The sequence below is a fragment of the Drosophila navojoa genome, chromosome 5 (assembly GCF_054131105.1).
Source record: "Drosophila navojoa isolate 15081-1374.11 chromosome 5, UAZ_NAV_1.0, whole genome shotgun sequence".
Classification (NCBI taxonomy): Eukaryota; Metazoa; Arthropoda; class Insecta; order Diptera; family Drosophilidae; genus Drosophila; species Drosophila navojoa.
The window spans coordinates 26,032,556-26,054,317 of record NC_142893.1 but is presented as its reverse complement, the minus strand read 5'-3'; the positions used below and the strand labels follow the sequence as shown (position 1 = coordinate 26,054,317).

At 38.3% G+C, this 21,762-nt stretch overlaps 1 protein-coding gene and 1 long non-coding RNA gene across 2 annotated transcripts in view; both read left to right on the top strand.

Moving 5' to 3' along the window:
- Positions 1 to 21,762, top strand: part of LOC149091259 (uncharacterized) — a 130,540-nt gene that overhangs the window by 6,583 nt on the left and 102,195 nt on the right. The window lies entirely within an intron of this gene.
- On the top strand, positions 9,227 to 10,425 carry LOC149091260 (uncharacterized). Its single transcript, XM_089262036.1, has 2 exons — positions 9,227 to 9,424; positions 9,483 to 10,425. The coding sequence occupies exons 1-2, from the start codon at positions 9,272 to 9,274 to the stop codon at positions 9,993 to 9,995; spliced, it is 666 nt and encodes a 221-aa protein (XP_089118162.1). The 5' UTR covers positions 9,227 to 9,271; the 3' UTR covers positions 9,996 to 10,425.

Sequence of the window (21,762 nt, the reverse complement as noted above, 5' to 3'; positions counted from 1 at the left end):
TATTCTTATCATTCTACACTTCTTTTATGCACGCACACATACATACACATGCATCCACCCTCACGCGCCCGCGCTCTGCTAACTGCGCAGTAAGCAGCGACTGCGCTTGGGCTGCGCTGCAGTGTGGGCAATAGTATGAGAATTTATTTGATAAATAACTTTTTTTGTAGACATGCAATCTTAATGAAATTTTCAGAGCGTAATCATATGGTCAACATGTGTGTACATTCTAAAGCACAAGTCTCTAGTACTTGAAATACGTTTTTTGCTAATTGGGGGCGGAGGGGGCGTGGTATCCAAAATCTGTTGATTACAAAATGTTTGTATTCATCATATATATATACACAGTAAATCTGAACTCTCTATGTCTAATAGTATTCCAATGAGGCTCAAAAAACAAAATCAATTTTTCGATTATTCTCGATAAAAAAGTTATCGGATGACTTATCGAAAAAATAAAGCAAACTCGTACTGCGTATGGTATACACGAGTATGCAGCTCTCTAGCTCTTATATCTTCTGAGATCTCGGCGTTCATACGGACGGACGGACGGACGGACAGACGGCCAGGGCTATATCGACTCAGTTCGTCGTGCTGAGAATATATATACTTTATGGGGTCTGCGATGATTCCTTCTGCCTGTTACATACTTTTACACAAAAACATTATACCCTGATTTCCCATTTTCAATGGGTTCAGGGTATAAAAATCAACCAGCAACTTGTGCCAACTGCAATGAGAATCACGCTGCCAGCTACAAAGGTTGTAAAATCTATCAAGAGATTACCAAAAGAAAATCTGGTGTACTGAATAACAGGCCAACTACATCTGCTTTTCGTGATCGACTGTCTGCAACAGCTAATATACAACAGCAAAACTAAATCAAGAGAATATATACTCATATCAAGTAAGTTATTCAGAAGCACTACGAGGTGAGACAGTTGCACAAGAAAAATCAGCACTGGATAGAATCGAGCAACTACTAGTAAAACAATCTGAGCTTACAACTAATCTACTTAACATGATAATGATGTTAGTGAACAAGTTATGCAAGTAGATCTTCGAATAGCCATATGGAATGCCAAAGGGCTTTCCCACCATCGAAACGAAATAGAAGTATTTATAAAAACCAACAACATTGACATATATTTTTAATATCAGAAACGCACTTCACAAAGAAAACTTATATAAATATCAAAGGGTACGATGTTATAAATTCCAATAATCCATCAGGTAGAGCACAGGGTGGAAGTGCCATTATTATTAAAGGAACTCTTAAATATAAAATATTGGACAGCATTAGCACAAATATAATGCTAGCTGCAGCGATTCAAATTCAATGTTTGCAGTTTAGTATTTTCGTTGCAGCAGTTTATCTTCCACCTAGATATCAGTGCAAGGTGGCCGACTTTAGCACTCTATTTCAAGGGCTTGGTAGGCACTTTATTGCCGGTGGCGACTATAATGCTAAACACCCCTGGTGGGGATCAAGGCTGGTAAGCCCAAAAGGTGCCGAGCTATATAAATGTATACAAAATAACAACTATTCAACATTATCTACCGGAAAGCCAACATACTGGCCTGGCCTAGTGATCTGAATAAAATCCCAGATTTACTGGATTTTATTGTATTCTCTGGACTACCGCAGAACAATTTCAAAATAGCGGAGAATTTCGATCTGAGCTCTGATCATTCACCAATTATTGTGACCTACGGCTCTACAGTTTGTTTCAAGCAGAGACCTTACAGGATCATTAATGCAAAAACAAACATATATGCATTTCAGAACTGACTTGAAGAACGAACTAGTCTAGACATATCACAAAAGTCAGGGGATGAAATTGAATTTGTGATTGAAAAACTCACTAACTCAATTCACGTGGCTGGATGCATGCTCACACCACCACAAAATGCAAATGTTCATCAGCAAACTTTTCTGCCACTAGAACTGAGAGCACAAATAGCTGCAAAAAGAAGACTTCGGAATATTTGGCAATCAACTGGAAGCCCGATTAACAGGAACAGATTCAACAAGGCTGCCAAGACCTAAACAGGAGACTTTGGGAAATAAAAAATGAAGCGACATCAGAATATCTAAGATATCTTGATCCATATACGAGTGAAGTAGATTATAGCCTCTGGAAAGCGACGAAATATTTGAAGAGACCGGCCAGAAGAATGACAACAATTGTCGACAGTAGGGGCCAACGCTGCAGACATAATGCTGAAAAGGCTGAAGCATTCGCAGAACACTTAAGCTCGGTTTTTAAACCCAATGATGTACATGATACTCAAACCGTAGAAATGGTAGAACATTTTTTAGAATCACCTTGTCAAATGAGTCTACCGATATACTAAACGACTCTTTCTGAAGTACAAGAGAATATAAACAAGAAAGAAAGCTCTAGTCGAGACAGCTCGACTACGAGATCCCCTTAACCCTACAAGCAACTGATATTTCAATAATAAATAGCACACACACACAAACACACACACACACACGAATACAAACAAACAAACGCACACACATACACATACAAATAAACACACGCATACACACACACTCACATATACAGGCGATTGCGCTTGGGTTGCGCTGCAGTGGCAATATAATGAAAACTTACTTGTTAAATAATTTAATTTCTAGACGTCATAATGTTAAAATGTATGTGTATACCGAAGCACAAGTCTCTAGTATTTGATATACGACTTTTACAAAGATGAGGGTGAGGGGGTGGATTTAGGGTAAATTTTAACAAAAACCGAAATTGTATAAAATACATCTTTATATACATTTTAAATTTGGAGACTCTAGCTTAAAAGATGTAGAAGATATAGTTTTTTAAGTGATCTTCGATAAGGTTTTTTATCGATAAAAAAGTATCGGAATGAGTTATCGTTTTTTAGTGATAAACTCGATATGCGCGTGATATATACGGACATTTTAAAAAAAGTTGAAGTCTCTAGCTCTTATATCTTCTGAAATCGACGCGTTCATACATACGGACGGACGGACAGACAGACGGACAGGGCCAAATCGACTCAGCTTGTCGCCCTGATCAAGAATATATATACTTTATGGGGTCTGCCACGCCTCCTTCTGCCTGTTACATACTTTTAACAAAACCATTATACCCTGATTTTCCATTTTCAATGGGCTCAGGGTATAACAAGTAAGAAAACTCTAGTCGAGAGCGCTCGACTAGATACTACCCTGAACCAAACTAATAGAAAAGCACATTTAGTATGGTTCAAATTTCAATTGCGATGTATTTAAAAATATAAATGAAATAGAAATCTCATTTAATTAAATATAAAAACATTTTGAAACAATTAAATAAAAGAATTGCGACACGCTCTGGGTTTGAACCCGAGACCTGGTGATCAACCGCCGCGCTTTCTACCTTGACGCCACCCTTCTATTCTGATTTTCAATGTCAAAACTGAAATAGATTCACTGCTACAGCGCCATCTACCAAATCTATGTCAAACTAACTGCTGATGTGACTTTAAGAATGTGCAAGAACAACCAACTAATAATAATTTACATATAGTATGGTTAAAATTTCAATTTCGATTTTAAAAAAAAATATAAGAGAAATTTAATCAAATATATAAAAATTTTTAAGCAAATCCCAGCAGGATTTGAACCAGAGACCTGGCGATCGAGCGCCACACTGCAGCGCAGTTCAAGGGCATTCGCTGCTTACTGCGCAGTTAGCAGAGTGCGGGCGCGTAAGGGTGGATGCATATGTATGTGTACGTGCAAGAATGTGCAAGAAAGAAGTGCAGCATGATAAGAATATCAACCTGGAGGGTTCAGGGTATCTCTTAGTCGAGCAGTCTCGACTAGAGCTTGTTTAAATCTGTATTATATTATATTAGAGCGAGCTGACAGTACACTGTGATTCAATATGCCAATCTATCAATGTATTCGAGAATATTTAAATATTTAAATATTTAAAAATATTATCAGTTTTCACATAAATATAGTTTTCCTAAACATGGCAAACGCGATTTAGAGAGAACTTGCAAAACTATGAAAAGTAAGTAACTAAGAAAGACATAGAGAATAGAAAGATAGATAGATGTAAAGAAAGAGACCACAAAGCAGAGAGCAGAGAATAATCGATTGGTATAATTAACTAGTAAATTAGCCTTTGACTATTTCATTGAGTCATTCATTAAAGCAGAAGCGAGCAACACGAAATGTATATGACGGTTCTCATTAAGTAAGGAAACATGAATGCTGCCGCTTTTAAGCGGTTCTCATGAAGTGCTGAGGACATGCGCCCGGTCTTGGCCACGTCAAAGACTTTTGCTTTGTCAGTGCCAGCAACAGCCTCTGTCTCTGACGGTGACAATTTTTGCGCTTCTGCTCGGACAGGCCCACCGCTGAGTCATGCAACCAGGAATCATTGTACTTCGGCCACTTGTTACGCTGGGTTGAGTCATGTCATTGATATGCTAGTCGACAGTAGATTTCTTTTTGCTTAACTTTATTATTAACTTAAATAGAAAACAGAGGAAAATAAACTGGGCTGTTTTTGTTACATAGGATTTTATTTATTGATTAGAAATTAATATATAATTGAAATTAACTTTAAGGTTATAGTAAGTCTTTTGATGAGTCTGTCCGCACGTTTGGGCGACTGTACGAATGCGGCGAGCGTAAATCACAAAAACTAAAGATTATTAACATCCTCTCGCTCTCCTCTCTCTCTCTCTCTCTCTCTCTCTCTCTCTCTCTCTCTCTCTCTCTCTCTCTTTCTCTCTCTCATAAGTATCTAAGACCACAGTGAAACTATTTTGTGTCGGAGGCTTTTATTTATTCGCTTTACTTTTACACGTCTTGTCTTCCTCAAATCAAGCTTAACTCTGCCAAACTTTTTCTTCTTCTTCCATTACTCAAAAAATGGCACGCTAAGTATCGACCTCCTCGGCCGTCGACATGGTTAACTCTTGATAGATGCGAATATATCGATGGATAAACCATAGTGGTGGTCCCTCAGGTCTTGTACTGGCCTGCTACATATGTAACCAAATATTAAATATATTTTTTCCTTTTGAAACCGATGGTTTCCAAAACATTGGAGGCTAAGCTCAAAAATACCAAAGCTCTGCTACTGATTCTATTGGCTAAAAAATGTAACCGAAACCTTCTCTGGCCTCGCAGTGACTAATTCAAATAACGCAATCTCAACAAATTTACTTGTATTGTGTTATCAAATTTCAAATATCATTTATAATTATAAGGGTAATCAAATCAATATTGATTAATTATCGTTTCCCATGAAGTCAGATAAATGCTATTTCTACAAAAAAAATGTCACAATACTAATCAGCTCTAAGTTTGCCCAGATGAATTAACTATGCCATCTCAGCTTTGGCTCAGCTTGGAATAAGACAGTTTACCCATCTTATCTTTCTGCTCTTTACGCGTTTCTTACTTTTCTATTGTTTCAGATCGGGGATAATGATGTCTGACTATCTCCCGATTCGATTAACGAGTGCGAGTGCATTCGTACGGCCATGCGACTGCGTTTGTGTGATGAAGTAGTGGAAAACTATGCCAAGAGAAACAGCAACTCCCTGTGCTTTGTATTTCCATTAAATTATGCATTTAATTATTGTATTATAGACGGGTGCATGTCTTAACGCCCAATGTCATAAGGTCCATGGGCGCTAAGACACACATTTTTGCGACATAAAGCCCACGGGCGCAATGACACTTTTAAATGTGAACTAGCGCCCACTCCAAAAGCGAAATAGCGCCCGAGGGCGCTATGACACAATTGAAGAGTGTCATTACGCCCAAAATTTCTAAAAACTTGCAAAGCGCATTATCAATCGATGAAAGAACCGTACCAAAAGTACCGTTTAATATGTTATCTCTTCTGTTTTGGTGTTTTACACGTTCTTGGCGCATTTGCTAAGAATAATTGGCATCAGTTTGTCAGTAATCTTCAGGCAAAGTGCACTTAAAATGGAATATGAATATAATTTTGTTGCTGGCTTTCGAAAAAATTCGAAGTTATTGCTTCTACCAAGCCAGCAACAATTATTTAAAATTAAAAGTTCTTCGAAGAATAGTTCGCGGTATATTTGTTATATTAAAGATTGCAATGTGACCGTGAGCTTGTCCAATGCTGGCGCTTGCACTCAACTGAGTCTCGAGTGTAGCCATAATCATTCGTCTCCTCAAGATTTAATAAAAAAGCTCGAGCTAATCAATAATATAAAAAGCCAATGTGAGCAAAATAACTTAAAAAGAAAAGTAGTGCGTGAAATCTTTTATGAGGAGTGTCAAAAGAGTGGAGAAACTGGACATTCAGTTGCTTATCCGAAAATAAGACGGCAATTGTTTAGAATTCGGAGTGAAGTCACGTAGAAAAGTCCAAATTCACCAATTGAAACTAAATTGCTATTTGACGATACCGAATTTCGGCAAGAATATGGCACTTCAAAGCACAACCAGCAACCCTTTTATAGGACAACAATATTAGAAGAAAAGTTTGCTTATTGTATTTTTTATCGCCAAGCATTGCAAAGATGTAGGAGAGCGTCACTTTTTGATAGATGGAATTTTTAATATAACCCCTTCATGCGGCTTTAAACAACTACTTATTGTTCATTATCAATACAGAAACCACGTAAGTACATAAATACTTGTTGTGCTATATTCAAATTAGTTTCTCTCAATTAACATATATCTTTCTTCATGTTACAGACCTTTCCATTTATATACATTTTGATGACAAAAAAAAAACAACTGATGCTTACGAACACCTTTTTGCATTTTTGAATGCAAACTACTTTAAGTTTCAGCCAAAAAGCTTTACAACTGACTATGAGATGGCCTTAAGAAAAGCGTTGAAAACTGTTTTCCCAATGGCAACATTAAATGGCTGTTGGTTTCACTATTGTCAAGCATTGAAGCGCAACAGTTTAAAGATATCAAATTTTCGTGCAACAATGAAAAATAATAGAGACTGTTATAAATGGTACAGAACTTTTCTCAGCCTCCCATTAATTCAGCCTTGGTAAATTTCTGATATGTTTACCATTTTGAAGGACCAAATGCTTGAACTACCAAAAAGTAAGCATGATATTCTCAAACGGTTCTTGAAATATTTTGAAATTGAATGGATGGTCAAAGTAAGAATAGTAACTTCGTTTCATCACCCTTTGTACGTTTTTTATCTTCACCAAAATATATTTTTCCAGATCACACCTGATGTTTTCTCTGTGCGCTCACAGATTATGCGAACAACTAGCTCTTTAGAATCCTTCAACGCGATATTATCGAGAAAATTGCAGAAGCATGGCCGATTTATCAAATTTCTCGAAGTTATTCGAGATGAGGACTATGCTTCGTCCGATATGCTAGCTGGTGCTATGGATGGCGATATAACCGCTCTTAGCACAAAGCGCAAAAAACAAAAAGCAAAGGAAAATAAAATTGAAGACCTTCTCTAGGATTTGGAGAGCAAAAACATTTCCGAAATAGAATTTTTTAGTTGTCTCTTAAACGAAAATAATGACCTAATTAAGTGGGACACCAGCTTCGAAAATGAAGAGTTACCTTCAGATTCTGAAGAGGAGGATATTGACAGCAATTTGCACTTCAGTCAAATGACTGATGTATTAAAATGCATAATTTGTGTTGACAAACCGAGAGATGTGGTACTTCTGCCTTGCAACCACTTCAAGATATGTTTGGAGTGCCACACAAATTTACAAATTCGAACTGCTAACTCTTTATTGCTCTGCCCATATTGTAGACAAATAGTTGAGAATCACATTAAAATTTTTCAATAAAATATTTTAAAATGTAATTGTTTTGTTTTCTTTTTTTTTAAAGCCCTTTTATCGTGTCATAACGCCCATAAAAAAGTGAAATAAAGTCCGGCGTGCTTTATGTCACATTTAAAAGTGTCATTGCGCCCGTGGGCTTTATGTCGCAAAAATGTGTGTCTTAGCGCCCATGGACCTTATGACACTGGGCGTTATGACATGTACACATTATAGACTATCAACTCAGTTTAGTCAAGGTTCAATGTATTTCCTGGTTGGGAACCCCCTATTAGAGCATACTTAATTGTTTTGACGCCAAATGATGAACAATATAATAATTTTATTACTTTTAATTAATGTTTACTAAGCTAATGAAAACAAGTAAGAAGGCTCTAGTCGAGACTGATCGACTAGGAGATACCCTGAACCCTCCAATCTGATATTCTAATGAATATTCTAATAATGAATTTTAATATACATTTTAAATTTGGAGACTCTAGCTTGAAAGATGTAGGAGATATAATTTTTTAAGTGATATTCGATACGGTTTTTTATCGATAAAAGAAAATATCGGAATGAGTTATCGTTTTTTAGTGATAAACTCGATATGCGCGCTGTATATACGGACATTTAAAAAAAATAGTTGAAGTCTCTAGCTCTTATATCTTCTGAAATCGACGCGTTCAAGCATACGGACGGACGGACAGACAGACAGACGGACAGGGCTAAATCAACTCAGCTCGTCGCCCTGATCAAGAATATATATACTTTGTGGGGTCTGCCACGCCTCCTTCTGCCTGTTACATACATATCAACAAAACCATTATAATAATAATGGAAGGCGTTAATACATAATGAATAGCCAATAAAAAAGACCTCATTTAAATTTTTTGGATATCTTACTGGTTTAGCCTAGAACTCCCTTGCGTCGCACACTGTGCCTACCATCGAACCACGCCCAAGCGTGACGCTGTCGCCAAAACGGTACTTTCCAAAATTACAAAATGCCATCATTTTCACATTATGATGAAATAACATTCTCGCGAAATGCCGCACACACACACACACAGCACGAACTGCACGCGCCGACATATGTATGTACATATACACGAGTATGTGTTCCAATTTCAAGTTTTGAGTGTGTTTTTATTATTTTAAATATTTCCAAACTATCAAATTAATACATTATTAATAATTAATATATTCTATTTAGATTTTTTCTCATATAATATTTATTCATGAAATTGAAGCTGAAAATTTCCTTATTGAAATCAACCGATTGTGATTTCAATAGGGAAATTTTTTAAGTGTATTAACTAGGCACATGTGAAGGGGCAATAAAAAACCAAATAAATGCTTATCAGATAAGCGATGATAAGGTAAATACATATATTCCGTATTTATTCCTATTTTGTTGCCAACGTGGGCAGTTGCCAAACGAACCTGCAATAGAGTAGTGCTCGTATCAGATCAAATGAAAGGGAATATTTGTATAGTACTGATCATCTTAAGTTGTGCGCTGAGTTCTGCTCGGGCGCGAACCACAGATGTCCCAGAGAGTACTACTTTTAAAATCCCATTCTATTACTGCCCTAGGTATGAGGGCACTGTAATCGATCTGAAAGGCGTAAGTTAAAGCACCGTATTCGTAGGAATGACCATTTAATGCTGTACCTCTTATTCAGCTTTCCGGCCTGTGGTTTGAGACGGCTCGCGGCTTTAACCTGGATAAGATGGAGTGCCTGAACTACACAGTGCCCGACAGCCCAAACGACAAGAATATGGTGGAGCTGCAGCTTGAGTTTGTGGATGCCGCCAACAGCAAATGGGACAACGTGAAGCGATCCAAGTCATTGTTCTGGGATGATAATGCTAAGAATGGGATCTTCACTTGGAATATCGAGGAATCTAGCAATATGACTGTCACCTATAAGTTGCTTGAAACTGACCATACTTCCTACGCCTTGTTCTGCGGCAACTCAGATAGCACAAGCTTACCGCTCTACAAAGTGTGGACACGCAACCGCCACCTGACCGATGAGCAGAAGATCTTCATCCAAAACAAGTTTAAAGAAATGCTACAACTCCAGTACCTCAACTATGTAGAGCAATCAGAGGAAAAGTGCAACAACTCCGCCATGAGGGCAGCTGGCAGAGCTCTTCTCGCACTGGCACTTGCGCTCATTGCATATTTATAGTGTGATATACATATACATACATGCATCCAGACGCACGCATAAGCCCGTGCTCTGCTAACTGCGAAGTAGGCAGCGACTGCGCTTGGGCTGCCCTGCAGTGTGGGCAATATTATGAGAATTTATTTGTTGAATAATTTAATTTCTAGACGTACGATCTTACTGAAACTTTCAGAACGTAATCATAATGTTCAAATGTTCACGAGTATGCATGTTAAATTTCAGCTCTCTAGCTTTTGTATCTTCCGAGATCGCCCACTCAAACAGACGGACGGACGGACGGACAGACGGACAGGGCTATATCGACTCAGCTCGTCGTCCCGATCAAGAATATATATACTTTATGGGGTCTGCGATAATTCCTTCTGCCTGTTACATACTTTTCACAAAACCATTATACCCTGATTTGCCATTTTCAATGGGTTTAGAATATGGATTCTTAAGTTTTCTTTGTCTGACTATTAACCATGCCAGGATCACATAAGATATGACATAGACATAGTTCGAGCACAGCAAGAGTGCGCACCTCGAAGCCTTCTGCACGCCATAGAAAAAGCCTGTATCTAACATCGACAGGCGACATACAACGCTCTCGTCGAGAAAGTTGGAGCTAGGTAAACCCGAACGGCTTTGATAAAAAATCATAGGGACAACGCTGAATTAACTGAAATAGATTCACTGCTGCAGCGCCATCTACCAAATCTAAGTCAAACTAACTGCTGATGTGACTTTAAGAATGTGCAAGAACAACCAAACTAATAAAAACGTACATATAGTATGGTTAAAATTTCAATTTCGATTTTTGAAATATATAAGAGAAATTTAATCAAATATATAAAAAATTTGAAGCAATTAAAAGAAAACTACAATACGCCCAGCAGGATTTGAACCAGAGACCTCGCGATCGGGCGCCGCGCCCTCTACCATGACGCCACTCCTCTGTTCTTATTTGCAATGTCAAAACTGAAATAGATTCACTGATGCAACGCCATCTAGCAGAACTAAACGAAACTAACTGCTGATGTGATTCTAAGAATGTGCTAGAGGATGTTTCAATGTATGTGTGCACACCTATTGGAAAACTGCTGTTGCTGCAGCACGTGCGTTTGTTAATTGGACAAATATTTTGTTATTTTTTAACGTCGATTGACTAAACCGAATTTAATGAAACTTTCAGCATATGATCTACATATTCTATTGAATATTTGGCATTAAAAAAAAACATGTAAAATCATTCACAATTAGCTATACTAGCATCTGACCTTCACTGGGGATTCTGGTGAATTTGGAGCCGGTATCCAAAATATAACAAAAACCGAAATTGTATAAAATGCATTGGAATATATTTTTAAAATTTGGAGACTATAGCTCTAAAAATGTAGGAGATATAAATTTATAACCTATTGCGCTTGGGTTGCGCTGCAGTGTTGGCAATATTATGAGAACTTATTTGTTGAATAATTTAATTTCTAGACGTACGATCGTAATGAAACTTTCAGAACGTAATCATAATGTTTAAATGTATGTGTATACCGAAGCATAAGTCTCTAGTATTTGATATACGACATTTACAAAGATGAGGGTGAGAGGTGGATTAAGTGGTGGGGGGGTAAATTTTATCAAAAACCGAAATTGTATAAAATGCATCTTAATATACATTTTAAATCTTGAAAGATGTAGCAGATATAATTTTCTAAGTGATCTTCGATAAGGTTTTTTATCGATAAAAAAGTATCGGAATGAGTTATCGTTTTTTAGTGAAAAACTCGATATGCGCGCTGCATTTACGGACATTTTAAAAAAAAGTTGAAGTCTCTAGCTCTTATATCTTCTGAAATCGACGCGTTCATACATACGGACGGGCGGACAGACAGACAGACGGACAGGGCCAAATCGACTCAGCTCGTCGCCCTGATCAAGAATATATATACTTTGTGGGGTCTGCCACGCCTCCTTCTGCCTGTTTCATACATTTTAACAAAACCATTATACCCTGATTTCCCATTTTCAATGGGTTCAGGGTATAAAAACCTAAATAGGAAAAAGTCCCCAGGATACGACAAAATTTGCGCGACTGCAATTAGGTATCTCCCGAGAAAATGCATTCGTCTGCTCACATATATATTTAATGCGATGCTCAGATTGGAATACTTTCCAAGTCAGTGGAAATGCGCGGAAGTAGTAATGATTGCTAAGCCCAACAAGGAAGGCTGCACATCGTCCTACCGTCCCATTAGTTTGCTGGTGACGTTCTCTAAAGTATTCGAAAGGATACTTTTAAGAAGAATGTTACCAGTGCTGGACAAACTAAACATCATACCCGAACACCAGCTTGGGTTTAGAAGAGGACCCGGTACGATAGAGCAATGCCATCGCATCACAAATATAAATATAAATGCGTTTGAATCAAAAAAGTATTGCACAGGAGTATTCCTAGATGTCAAATAGGCCTTCGACAAAGTGTGGCATGCAGGTCTACTGTATAAAATTAAGAAATGGTTGCCTGCACCATACTTTTTGATTATCAAGTCCTATCTGGAAAACAGGAGTTTTTACGTCAAAGAGCAGGATGAATCTTCCAGTATACGCACTGCAAACGCTGGAGTCCTTCAAGGCAGTGTATTAGGCCCAGTCCTCTATACTATTTTTACAGCCGACTTGCCTTCCACCAATAATGTAGAACTAGCAACATATGCTGACGACACCGCAGTCGTTGCTACCAGCATTGACCCAACAGTTGCATCCAATCTTATTCAAGAGGAACTTGATCTGATTGAAGCTTGGCTGAACAAATGGAGGATTGTGGTGAACGCCCTAAAGTCTGTGCAAGTAACATTCGCTCTCAGACCCGGGAACTGTCCTACAGTCTCACTCAATGGAATCACCATTCCAGTTAGCGAAACGATTAAATACCTGGGAGTGCATATGGATCGGAGGCTTACCTGGAGGCAGCATATAAATGCAAAGAAATTACAACTCAAAATCAAGACAACAAAAATGTACTGGCTATTAGGACCGCGTTCGCAGCTAAGCCTTGAAAACAAAATACGGCTATATAAGGCTGTTTTAGAACGGTTGCACCTTTGGGGAACAGCCAGTAAATCAAACATTGAAATTATTCAGCGCTACCAGTCTAAAACACTGAGAACAATAACAGGTGCTCCATGGTATATGACAAACTTTGACATCCATAAGGACCTCAAACTTCCTCTTATCAAAGAGGATATACAAAAAACCGCAGAGAGGTATTTAAATAGGCTACATGACCACTGCAATGCTCTAGCTTCTGGACTCCTCGACAACACAAATAACAGCGAACGGCGCTTTAAAAGACTCCACGTATTAGATTTGCCAAATAGAGAATAGACTAGTAGAGAGTTAAACTAGTAGACTAGCTATAAATATGTAAATATGTTAATATATGGATTGATCTCGTTGGAGTTCAAACCATCCAGTTATTTATAGTTATAGTTTAAAGATTTGCTAATTGTTTTGTACAAGACAGATTACAAATAAAATCTATATATAAACAAGAAAGAAAGCTCTAGTCGAGACTGCTCGACTACGAGATCCCCTGAACCCTACAAGCAACTGATATTTCAATAATAATTAGCAAACAAACGCATACAAACAAACACACGCACACACACACACTCACATATACAGGCGATTGCGCTTGGGTTGCGCTGCAGTGTTGGCAATATATTGAGAACTTATTTGTTGAATAATTTAATTTCTAGACGTACGATCATATGTGTATACCGAAGCACAAGTCTCTAGTATATGATATACGACTTTTACAAAGATGAGGGAGAGGGGTTGGATTTGGGGGTGGGGGCAAATTTTAACAAAAACCGAAATTGTATAAAATGCATTTTAATATACATTTTAAATTTGGAGACTCTAGCTTGAAAGATGTAGGAGATATAATATTTTAAGTCATCTTCGATAAGGTTTTTAATCGATAATAAAATATCGGGAGTTGTTATCGATTTTAAGTGATAAACTCGATATGCGCGTGATACACACGGACCTAGGAAAAAAATTCCAAGTCTCTAGCTCTTATATCTTCTGAGATCGACGCGTTCATACATACGGACGGACGGACGGACGGACGGACGGACGGACGGACGGACGGACGGACACCCAGACGGACAGGGCTAAATCAACTCAGCTCGTCGCCCTGATCAAGAATATATATACTTTGTGGGGTCTGCCATGCCTCCTTCTGCCTGTTACATTCTTTTGACAAAACCAATCTGCACGCGCAGGCCTAGTTGGCTACTTGGCTAAAGACTTTGGCTTGCCAAGCTTGACTCGAGAGTGAGTAGCCGATTGATGATTACGTGGGCCTGACTTTGACTCTGAGCTTGATTTGCTGTGCGCATGCAGCCAGTCAGCTGTCAATGAGACGTCAATTCACTTTTAGCTCTGGCTTGCAGTTGCAGTTCTTAATGCTATCGCACTATGCATCAGCTGACATACTTTTGGCACAATTCACGTCACGGTGCCCACAATAACAGCAACAGTAATATCAACCACAACACGAGCACAGCTGTAGCAACATACTCGGCAAACGAAACAGCGATAATTTCCAGTCGACTGCAACAACTAATAACAACTGAGCGATCTCTGAGCGGGACCATAGCGTTGTCGGTTCTATTTATTTATCAGCCGACCAAAACCAGCTGGCGGAGAGCAAGGCGTGAGAGCAGAAACTGTTGGAGAGAGTTTCAGTTAAGATAGTACTGGCATAACAGTCGGGAGAAACTGACTGTGCAATACTTGCTCACAGAAATTCAAGTATTTAGAGAAGCTTAGCTGTAGCAGATTTGTATATTCGATATTGATATGTGTATATAAAATATATTGTTTTGCAAAGATGGTCTACTCAGTCTCTGGCACTGTTGGTATAACCTTTACTCGGTATAGTAAATCTAGATTTTTCCCGCCTCTATTGAATCTTAAAAATACAACAAGTTGAATTTCCGACCGACGGACAGGAAGACGGATGGTCATGTTGGGAGTGGGCGGGTGTGGGCTCATCCGCTTTACCTGAAATAAATATAACATGGGATTTGGCTGTTAAATATGTATTTACAAATTGCATTTTCTTAACTTCTAAAGAATGCATGAGTTTTGCTATCGATTAACTCTACGAGACCCAAACACTAATAATTCGTACAGCATTAAACACATTATACTGTTAATACTACTAAAGATAGTGCATACCAATATATATTTACGGATCGGGAAAAATTTTTTGCACTCTGTAAATCGGAGATATACACGAGTATGTGTTCCAAATTTCAAGTCTCTAGCTTAAATAGCGGCGAACAAAAATTGCGTTCACATTGCACAAAACTAATATACTCATTTTATTTTCGTAAATGAGTATAAAAATTAAAGTCTCTCTGCCACGCCTCCTTCTGCCTGTTACATACTTTTAACAAAACCATTATACCCTGATTTCCCATATTCAATGGGTTCAGGGTATAACAAGTAAGAAAACTTTAGTCGAGACTGCTTGACTACGAGATCCCCTGAACTCTCCGAGCAAATGATATTTTAGTAATAATACGCACACACACACACACACACACACACGGAGTCCGAGTTGCGTTTTCGTGGAGTGCGGTCGATGTTATTGTGATCCATCGTTGACTGTAGCTTGTTCCGAGATTTTCCCTACGAAATTGAAAAGATCTAAAGAAAACGTGTATGCTGGTGGCGAGACGTACCCAGCGATCTCGAAAACTACCAGACTTACGGCGCGGCGTTTCGTGGAGTACCCCAGCGGAAGAATGCAGCGGTCCAAGAGAGGGGCGCAATAGCGTCATTGTTTTGGCGGCAGGGCTCTTCTTCCTTTTCTTGTAAGCGCGAAAAGATTTGTAGCTTTAGGCAACACACTTGTGCATATAATAACAAGTAAGAAGGCTTTAGTCGAGACTGCTAGACTAGGAGATTCCCTGAACCCGTTTAATCTGATATTCTAATTATACTGTACTTCTTTTATACACATATACATACATACACATGCACGTATAAAAACACGCTCTGCTAACTGCGCAGTAAGCAGCGACTGCGCTTGGGCTGCGCTGCAGTGTGGGCAATATTATGATAATTTATTTGTTGAATAATTTAATTTCTAGGCGTACGATCTTAACGAAACTTTCAGAACGTATTCGTAATGTTCTAATGTGTGTACATTCTAAAGCACAAGTCTCTAGTATTTGAAATACGTTTTATACAAATCGGGGGCGAAGGGGCGTGGTATCCAAATTCTTTTGATTAAGAAATGTTTGTATTCATCATATTTATATATACAGTAAATCCGAAATCTCCACGTCTAATATTATTCCAATGAGGCTCAAAAAACAAAATCAATTTTTCGATTATTCTCGATAAACAAAGTTATCAGATGTGTTATCGAAAAAATAAAGCAAACTCGAACTGCGTATGGTACACACAAGTAGGCACAGAAAATTTCAGCTCTCTAGCTCTTATATCTTCTGAGATCTCGGCGTTCATACGGACAGACGGACTGACGGACAGACGGACAGGGCTGTATCGACTCAGTTCGTCGTGCTGAACAAGAATATATATACTTTATGGGGTCTGCGATGATTCCTTCTGGCTGTTACATACTTTTACACAAAAACATTATACCCTGATTTCCCATTTTCAATGGGTTCAGGGTATAAAAATCAGGTGCACTCACTCTGACAGCTGTTAGTAGAGCAAGAGAGAGAAATTGCAGCGCACAATCAACTGCTCACTAAGTTTGGTTCGTTGCTAAGTCTTAGCAAAGGCAGCCACCTAACTGCTAGAGTGAAGTAGCAGTTAGTAAAAGTAGTGCATACTTTCGGGCTCTCGCTGTAGTTAAGCTGAGTTTAAGTTACTGCGTTCTCTAAACTCAAACTATATTAGTAGCCATCGCCCACTACAGGCTTCACGCCGTGGTAGTCGGCGCAAAAATGGATGCCATGATGGAGGACGAGCTGCAAGCTTTTGCGCGCCGTTCCTCGTTGCAGCGATCGCCGCAGCAACAACAGAGGCACTTCCAATCAGTCCTCAATAGTTTAGTGCCAGGCACCCAAATCACGAAAAGAAGCGTTAGCCCACATAGGAGTTCCCCTGGAGGGTTTGTCTACCTTATATTGGGCTTAGCGGCTTATAAATGGAGCTGGCTAGGCTGGTTAATCTCCACAAGACGACCGATCTGACCACGCCTTCTCTAGCCACCCATATGAGATAGGTTTCTTCATATTGATACTTGTACGGTAATTAATAATACTAGCACTCGTTAAATTCAACAAACAAACCTTAATATTTATAAGCAAAGTATAAATAGTAAAGTATAAGTATACTATAAGTATTTTAAATTTAAAAATGTTGTAAGCAGGAAAAAGTTCGCAAGATCGGGAAATGCTGAGCTCACGAGAGTTGATGTATTGACTTTTAGGTAATGAATTTTCGAGCAGATATGCTAAAGCTTCATCCTCCGTTAGTGAAACCGAGTAATTATTCTGAGTAAAAAGATTTTTTCTAGCCTTATTGGGGTCACTCTGAGTAAGAAATGTATTTTTTTACACAAGGGCTGTCTTTCTCACTCGATTTTTAGGACGAAACATGCACAAGGAGAGATGTGTTATGCGCTTGATTTACAGCCAAATCGGTTGCCAATTTTCTCTTCTGACGAGGCCCGGCGTTAACTATTCAACGGGTGGGCGTCCAAGCGGTCTTGATGTTGACGGCTTAGGATTTGAAGACAGCCATGAGCTTACTGTTATAGCTATTTTGGACAATAGCCATTTGGTATGCTTTGTCTTAAGTCTGGGCATATTTCTATTGCAGTTCAACAAGTTTTTTGTATGTAAATCTGAAAGTTTCTCACTTTGGTGTTAATTTTATCCTTTTCTCCATATTTAAGTCAAATTCTTTCAGCTCATCATATATCCAACTCGAAACGGAAGATGCACCACGATTGTTTTGCATGTAGATCTCAAGCAGCTGCTCATAGATTTGATTTTACACAAGAAGTAAAGAAGCTTTTCAAGATTAGTTTATATACACTTAGCACTATAATGACACATAATTACTTTTTGGCACAACTTGGCTCAAAATTAGTTATAATTAGTTTTTAATGCACATATTCTACATACCCCGGTGTTTCTTTTCCATAATTTTAGTAAAAATTGTTTGAACTACAATAATTTTGTCACGCTCGCAAGTAAACAAAAATTTTCCATCGCTTTTTAGTTTTGCACGTATACAATCAAACAGCTGACTTTGAAGGGCTGGCAAAATTTCACGGATGCATCAAAACAATTAAAATCTTTTGATTCGTCTTAGTCACAGTAAATACTATTCAAGTTTTTTAATTGAAATAGGTTAACTTTCCATGAAAAAATTGAATTTTCGTCGAAACATCGGCTTGCTGGCCTAATGGCTCTACGGGCTACAATTCAAACCACGCAGCTCGACAGACAAACCCGAGCAGCTGGACAGTCGTTATAGGCCGAAAGCTATGCGGACATGCTACGTGTAGTCAAGAGCGACCCTAATTTAAAGCATCTGAGCGGCGAACTTCAAGGCATTGGGAAGACAGCTAAGGGGGACCTTTTGTTGCAATTGAGTAGGAAGCCGGAGCATAGCGCTGAGGCTCTGCACGAAGCTGTAGGCAAGGCCTTGGGCGACCGAGCGGATATCCTCCCCATTGAGGATATCGAACCGCTTCGACCAGCTTTTGGTGGACTGCAAAGAACTACGGTTGCTCTTCCAATTGGGAAAGCTAAAACTCTGCTCGAGCTTTCCAAAATCCGAATAGGATGGGTAGTATGCCGTATCCGACCCGTGGATCAGCCTAAACGATGTTTCAAGTGCCTCGATTACGGTCATTTGGCAGCCAACTGCGGCAGCGACTGTGACTTAAAGGTGTGGAGTGCAACAGCATGCACCAAGCCACCAAAATGTGGCCTCTGCGTCCGGAAAGGTGAAAACCGACGGATCACTCAGCAGGCAGCTTCAAATGGAGACTGCTTTGCGAGCGCCGGAAGGCCCGGTCAACAACTGATGCTCTAGAAAAAGTAGTTGGCCATGGCAACTTCCGCCATCTAAGGCACCAACTGGAGGCACGGAACGAAGCAATACTGGATGTTAAGAATGCCTGAGGAAGAGGACGATCCGGAACACAAATTGGCCATAACAGAAATTTATGGATGTTCCCCAAAGCCAATAGACTTAAACGTGGACATGTTGTGCTATTATGAGAACAAAAAGTTCACTTATCCACGATTGTACCGTTTTGCCAAGGTAGTTCGCAGGTTTCGGTGGAAAGGGCATTTTCTGCTCTTAATCTATATCTATGTGTGCAGGGAAAGGTGACAATAATACATATGCATATATACATATAAACAAATGTATGTACATATATATAGTGATTATACTTTATTTGCCTCTCTCTCCCCCTCCCATTACCTGCTGAATAGGTAAGTGCACAGCACAAGTGCACTGGACAAGCCTAAGCATATATGTAGTTAAATATACATATATGTATATGTACATATACATGTACATAATTACATACATATTATATATCAAATCAAAGGTATTAATGCGTAGATTACATATATATAAAAATTTATGATCTAGCTCCTTTAGTTCAAAAGATATTTCAATTCAATTTTTATTTTCAATTTTTATAATAAAAATCAAATCATAACTCTTATTTTTAACTTTTATAATAAAAATAATAAATAAGAGTTATAATTTGATTTTTATATAAAAATTGTTCTGTAATTATTATTTTTGATTTTTATCATAAAAATCATTTATAATAATAAAATATATTTTTTTTTATTTATCAAAATATAATTATTATTTTTTAATTTTTTGCTATAAAAATTATAATCGTTACGGTCTGGTATATACAAATAGGCTTAATAGGCATTGATAACACGGAAGAAAACATTTTTATAAAATTTAAAAATAAAATTTTTATTAAAATTAAAAAATATATAAATTTTTAAAAAATATAAAAGAAGATAAATTAACAAAATTGCAAGTTACAACAAGTAAGAAGACTCTAGTCGAGACTGCTCGACTAGGAGATACCCTGAACCCTCCAAGCTGATATTCTTATCATTCTGCACTTCTTTTATGCACGCACACATACATTTACATGCATCCACCCTCACGCGCCCGCGCTCTGCTAACTGCGCAGTAAGCAGCGACTGCGCTTGGGCTGCGCTGCAGTGTGGGCAATAGTATGAGAATTTACTTGGTGAATAACTTCTTTTATAAACATACGAACTTAATGAAACTTTCAGGGCGTAATTATATGGTCAAAATGTGTGTACATTCCAAAGCACAAGTCTCTAGTACTTGAAATACGTTTTTTACAAATTGGGGGCGAAGGGGGCGTGGTATCCAAAATCTGTTGATTACAAAATGTTTGTATTCATCATATATATATACACATTAAATCTGAAGTCTCTACATCTAATAGTACTCCGATGAGGCTAAAAAAACAAAATCAATTTTTCGATTATTCTCGATAAAAAAGTTATCGGATGAGTTATCGAAAAAATAAAGCAAACTCGTATTGCGTATGGTATACACGAGTATGCACACAAAATTTCAGCTCTCTAGCTTTTATATCTTCTGAGATCTCGGCGATCATACGGACAGACGGACGGACGGACGGACGGACAGACGGACAGGGCTATATCGACTCAGTTCGTCGTGCTGATCAAGAATATATATACTTTGTGGGGTCTGCGATGATTCCTTCTGCCTGTTACATACTTTTACACAAAAACATTATACCCTGATTTCCCATTTTCAATGGGTTCAGGGTATAATAAAAAAGAGTTTTCCGCGGGATTTGAACTCGCACCCAAGCCATGTTTATCAAAATAACAAAAACATATTTAGCCGGCGCCTTTGCCGACAGCGCTACCGCCTACTGTCAAAAAACATAATTAAAATAAAATCCAAAGATGAGATTCTTGTTATGACGCATTATAGAAAAGAAGAGCCAGAGTAGCGGATGATAAATTTGCATTACATACATACACACATACAAATGAGCGTGTGCATAAGAAAGGCTGGAATGCTTGATGCTACATATGCGTGCAGACTTATGTACATACATATACATGCATATATGCGTACATACATATATGAGGGCTTTTTAAGAAGAAACAAATTTAAGCTTATAAAATTGTTCAATTAGAAAAAAGAATAAAATATATATTTTATAAAAAACGAAATATGTATGAACAAAAAACTTAACCTTGATGGGGCTTGCAACGAAAATCCAGAAATCAATCGCAATTCTTAGAATGCTAAAAAGCACATAAATACATATTTTGTACGAGCTTGGCAAACGATTTGAAGAGTTCGGTATACTCTTCACACAGAAGGGAAGACGGGTTCTTGCTGAGAAGAAATTTCAATTTTCGTGAGCTGCTTGTGCTCACATGCATACACACATATACACATTTGAGAGAGTAGAGGGCATCGAGAGAAAGACAGCAAGGGAAACATTGAGCATAGAGGGATCTTTTGTTCAACATTTGACCATCTGGGTCGAGCGCGTGAAGCGAAATTATTGTGGTTTCGTATATTTTCGTAGCTCGAGCCTAAAAGTAATTCGCCGAGCGAATTCAAAGACGTCTGGGGCGTTGAAGTCCCAGAAAAAGCGTGCAAAAAGCATTCCACTAGTTGTCTAGTCTATGTGTTGTCTGGTTAGTGATGTAATATA

Coding starts and splice junctions, on each gene's coding strand:
- LOC149091260 (XM_089262036.1), top strand. CDS start 9,272: ATGAAAGGGAATATTTGTATAGTACTGATCATCTTAAGTTGTGCGCTG. Junction 9,425..9,482: donor CTGTAATCGATCTGAAAGGC/GTAAGTTAAAGC, acceptor CCTCTTATTCAG/CTTTCCGGCCTGTGGTTTGA.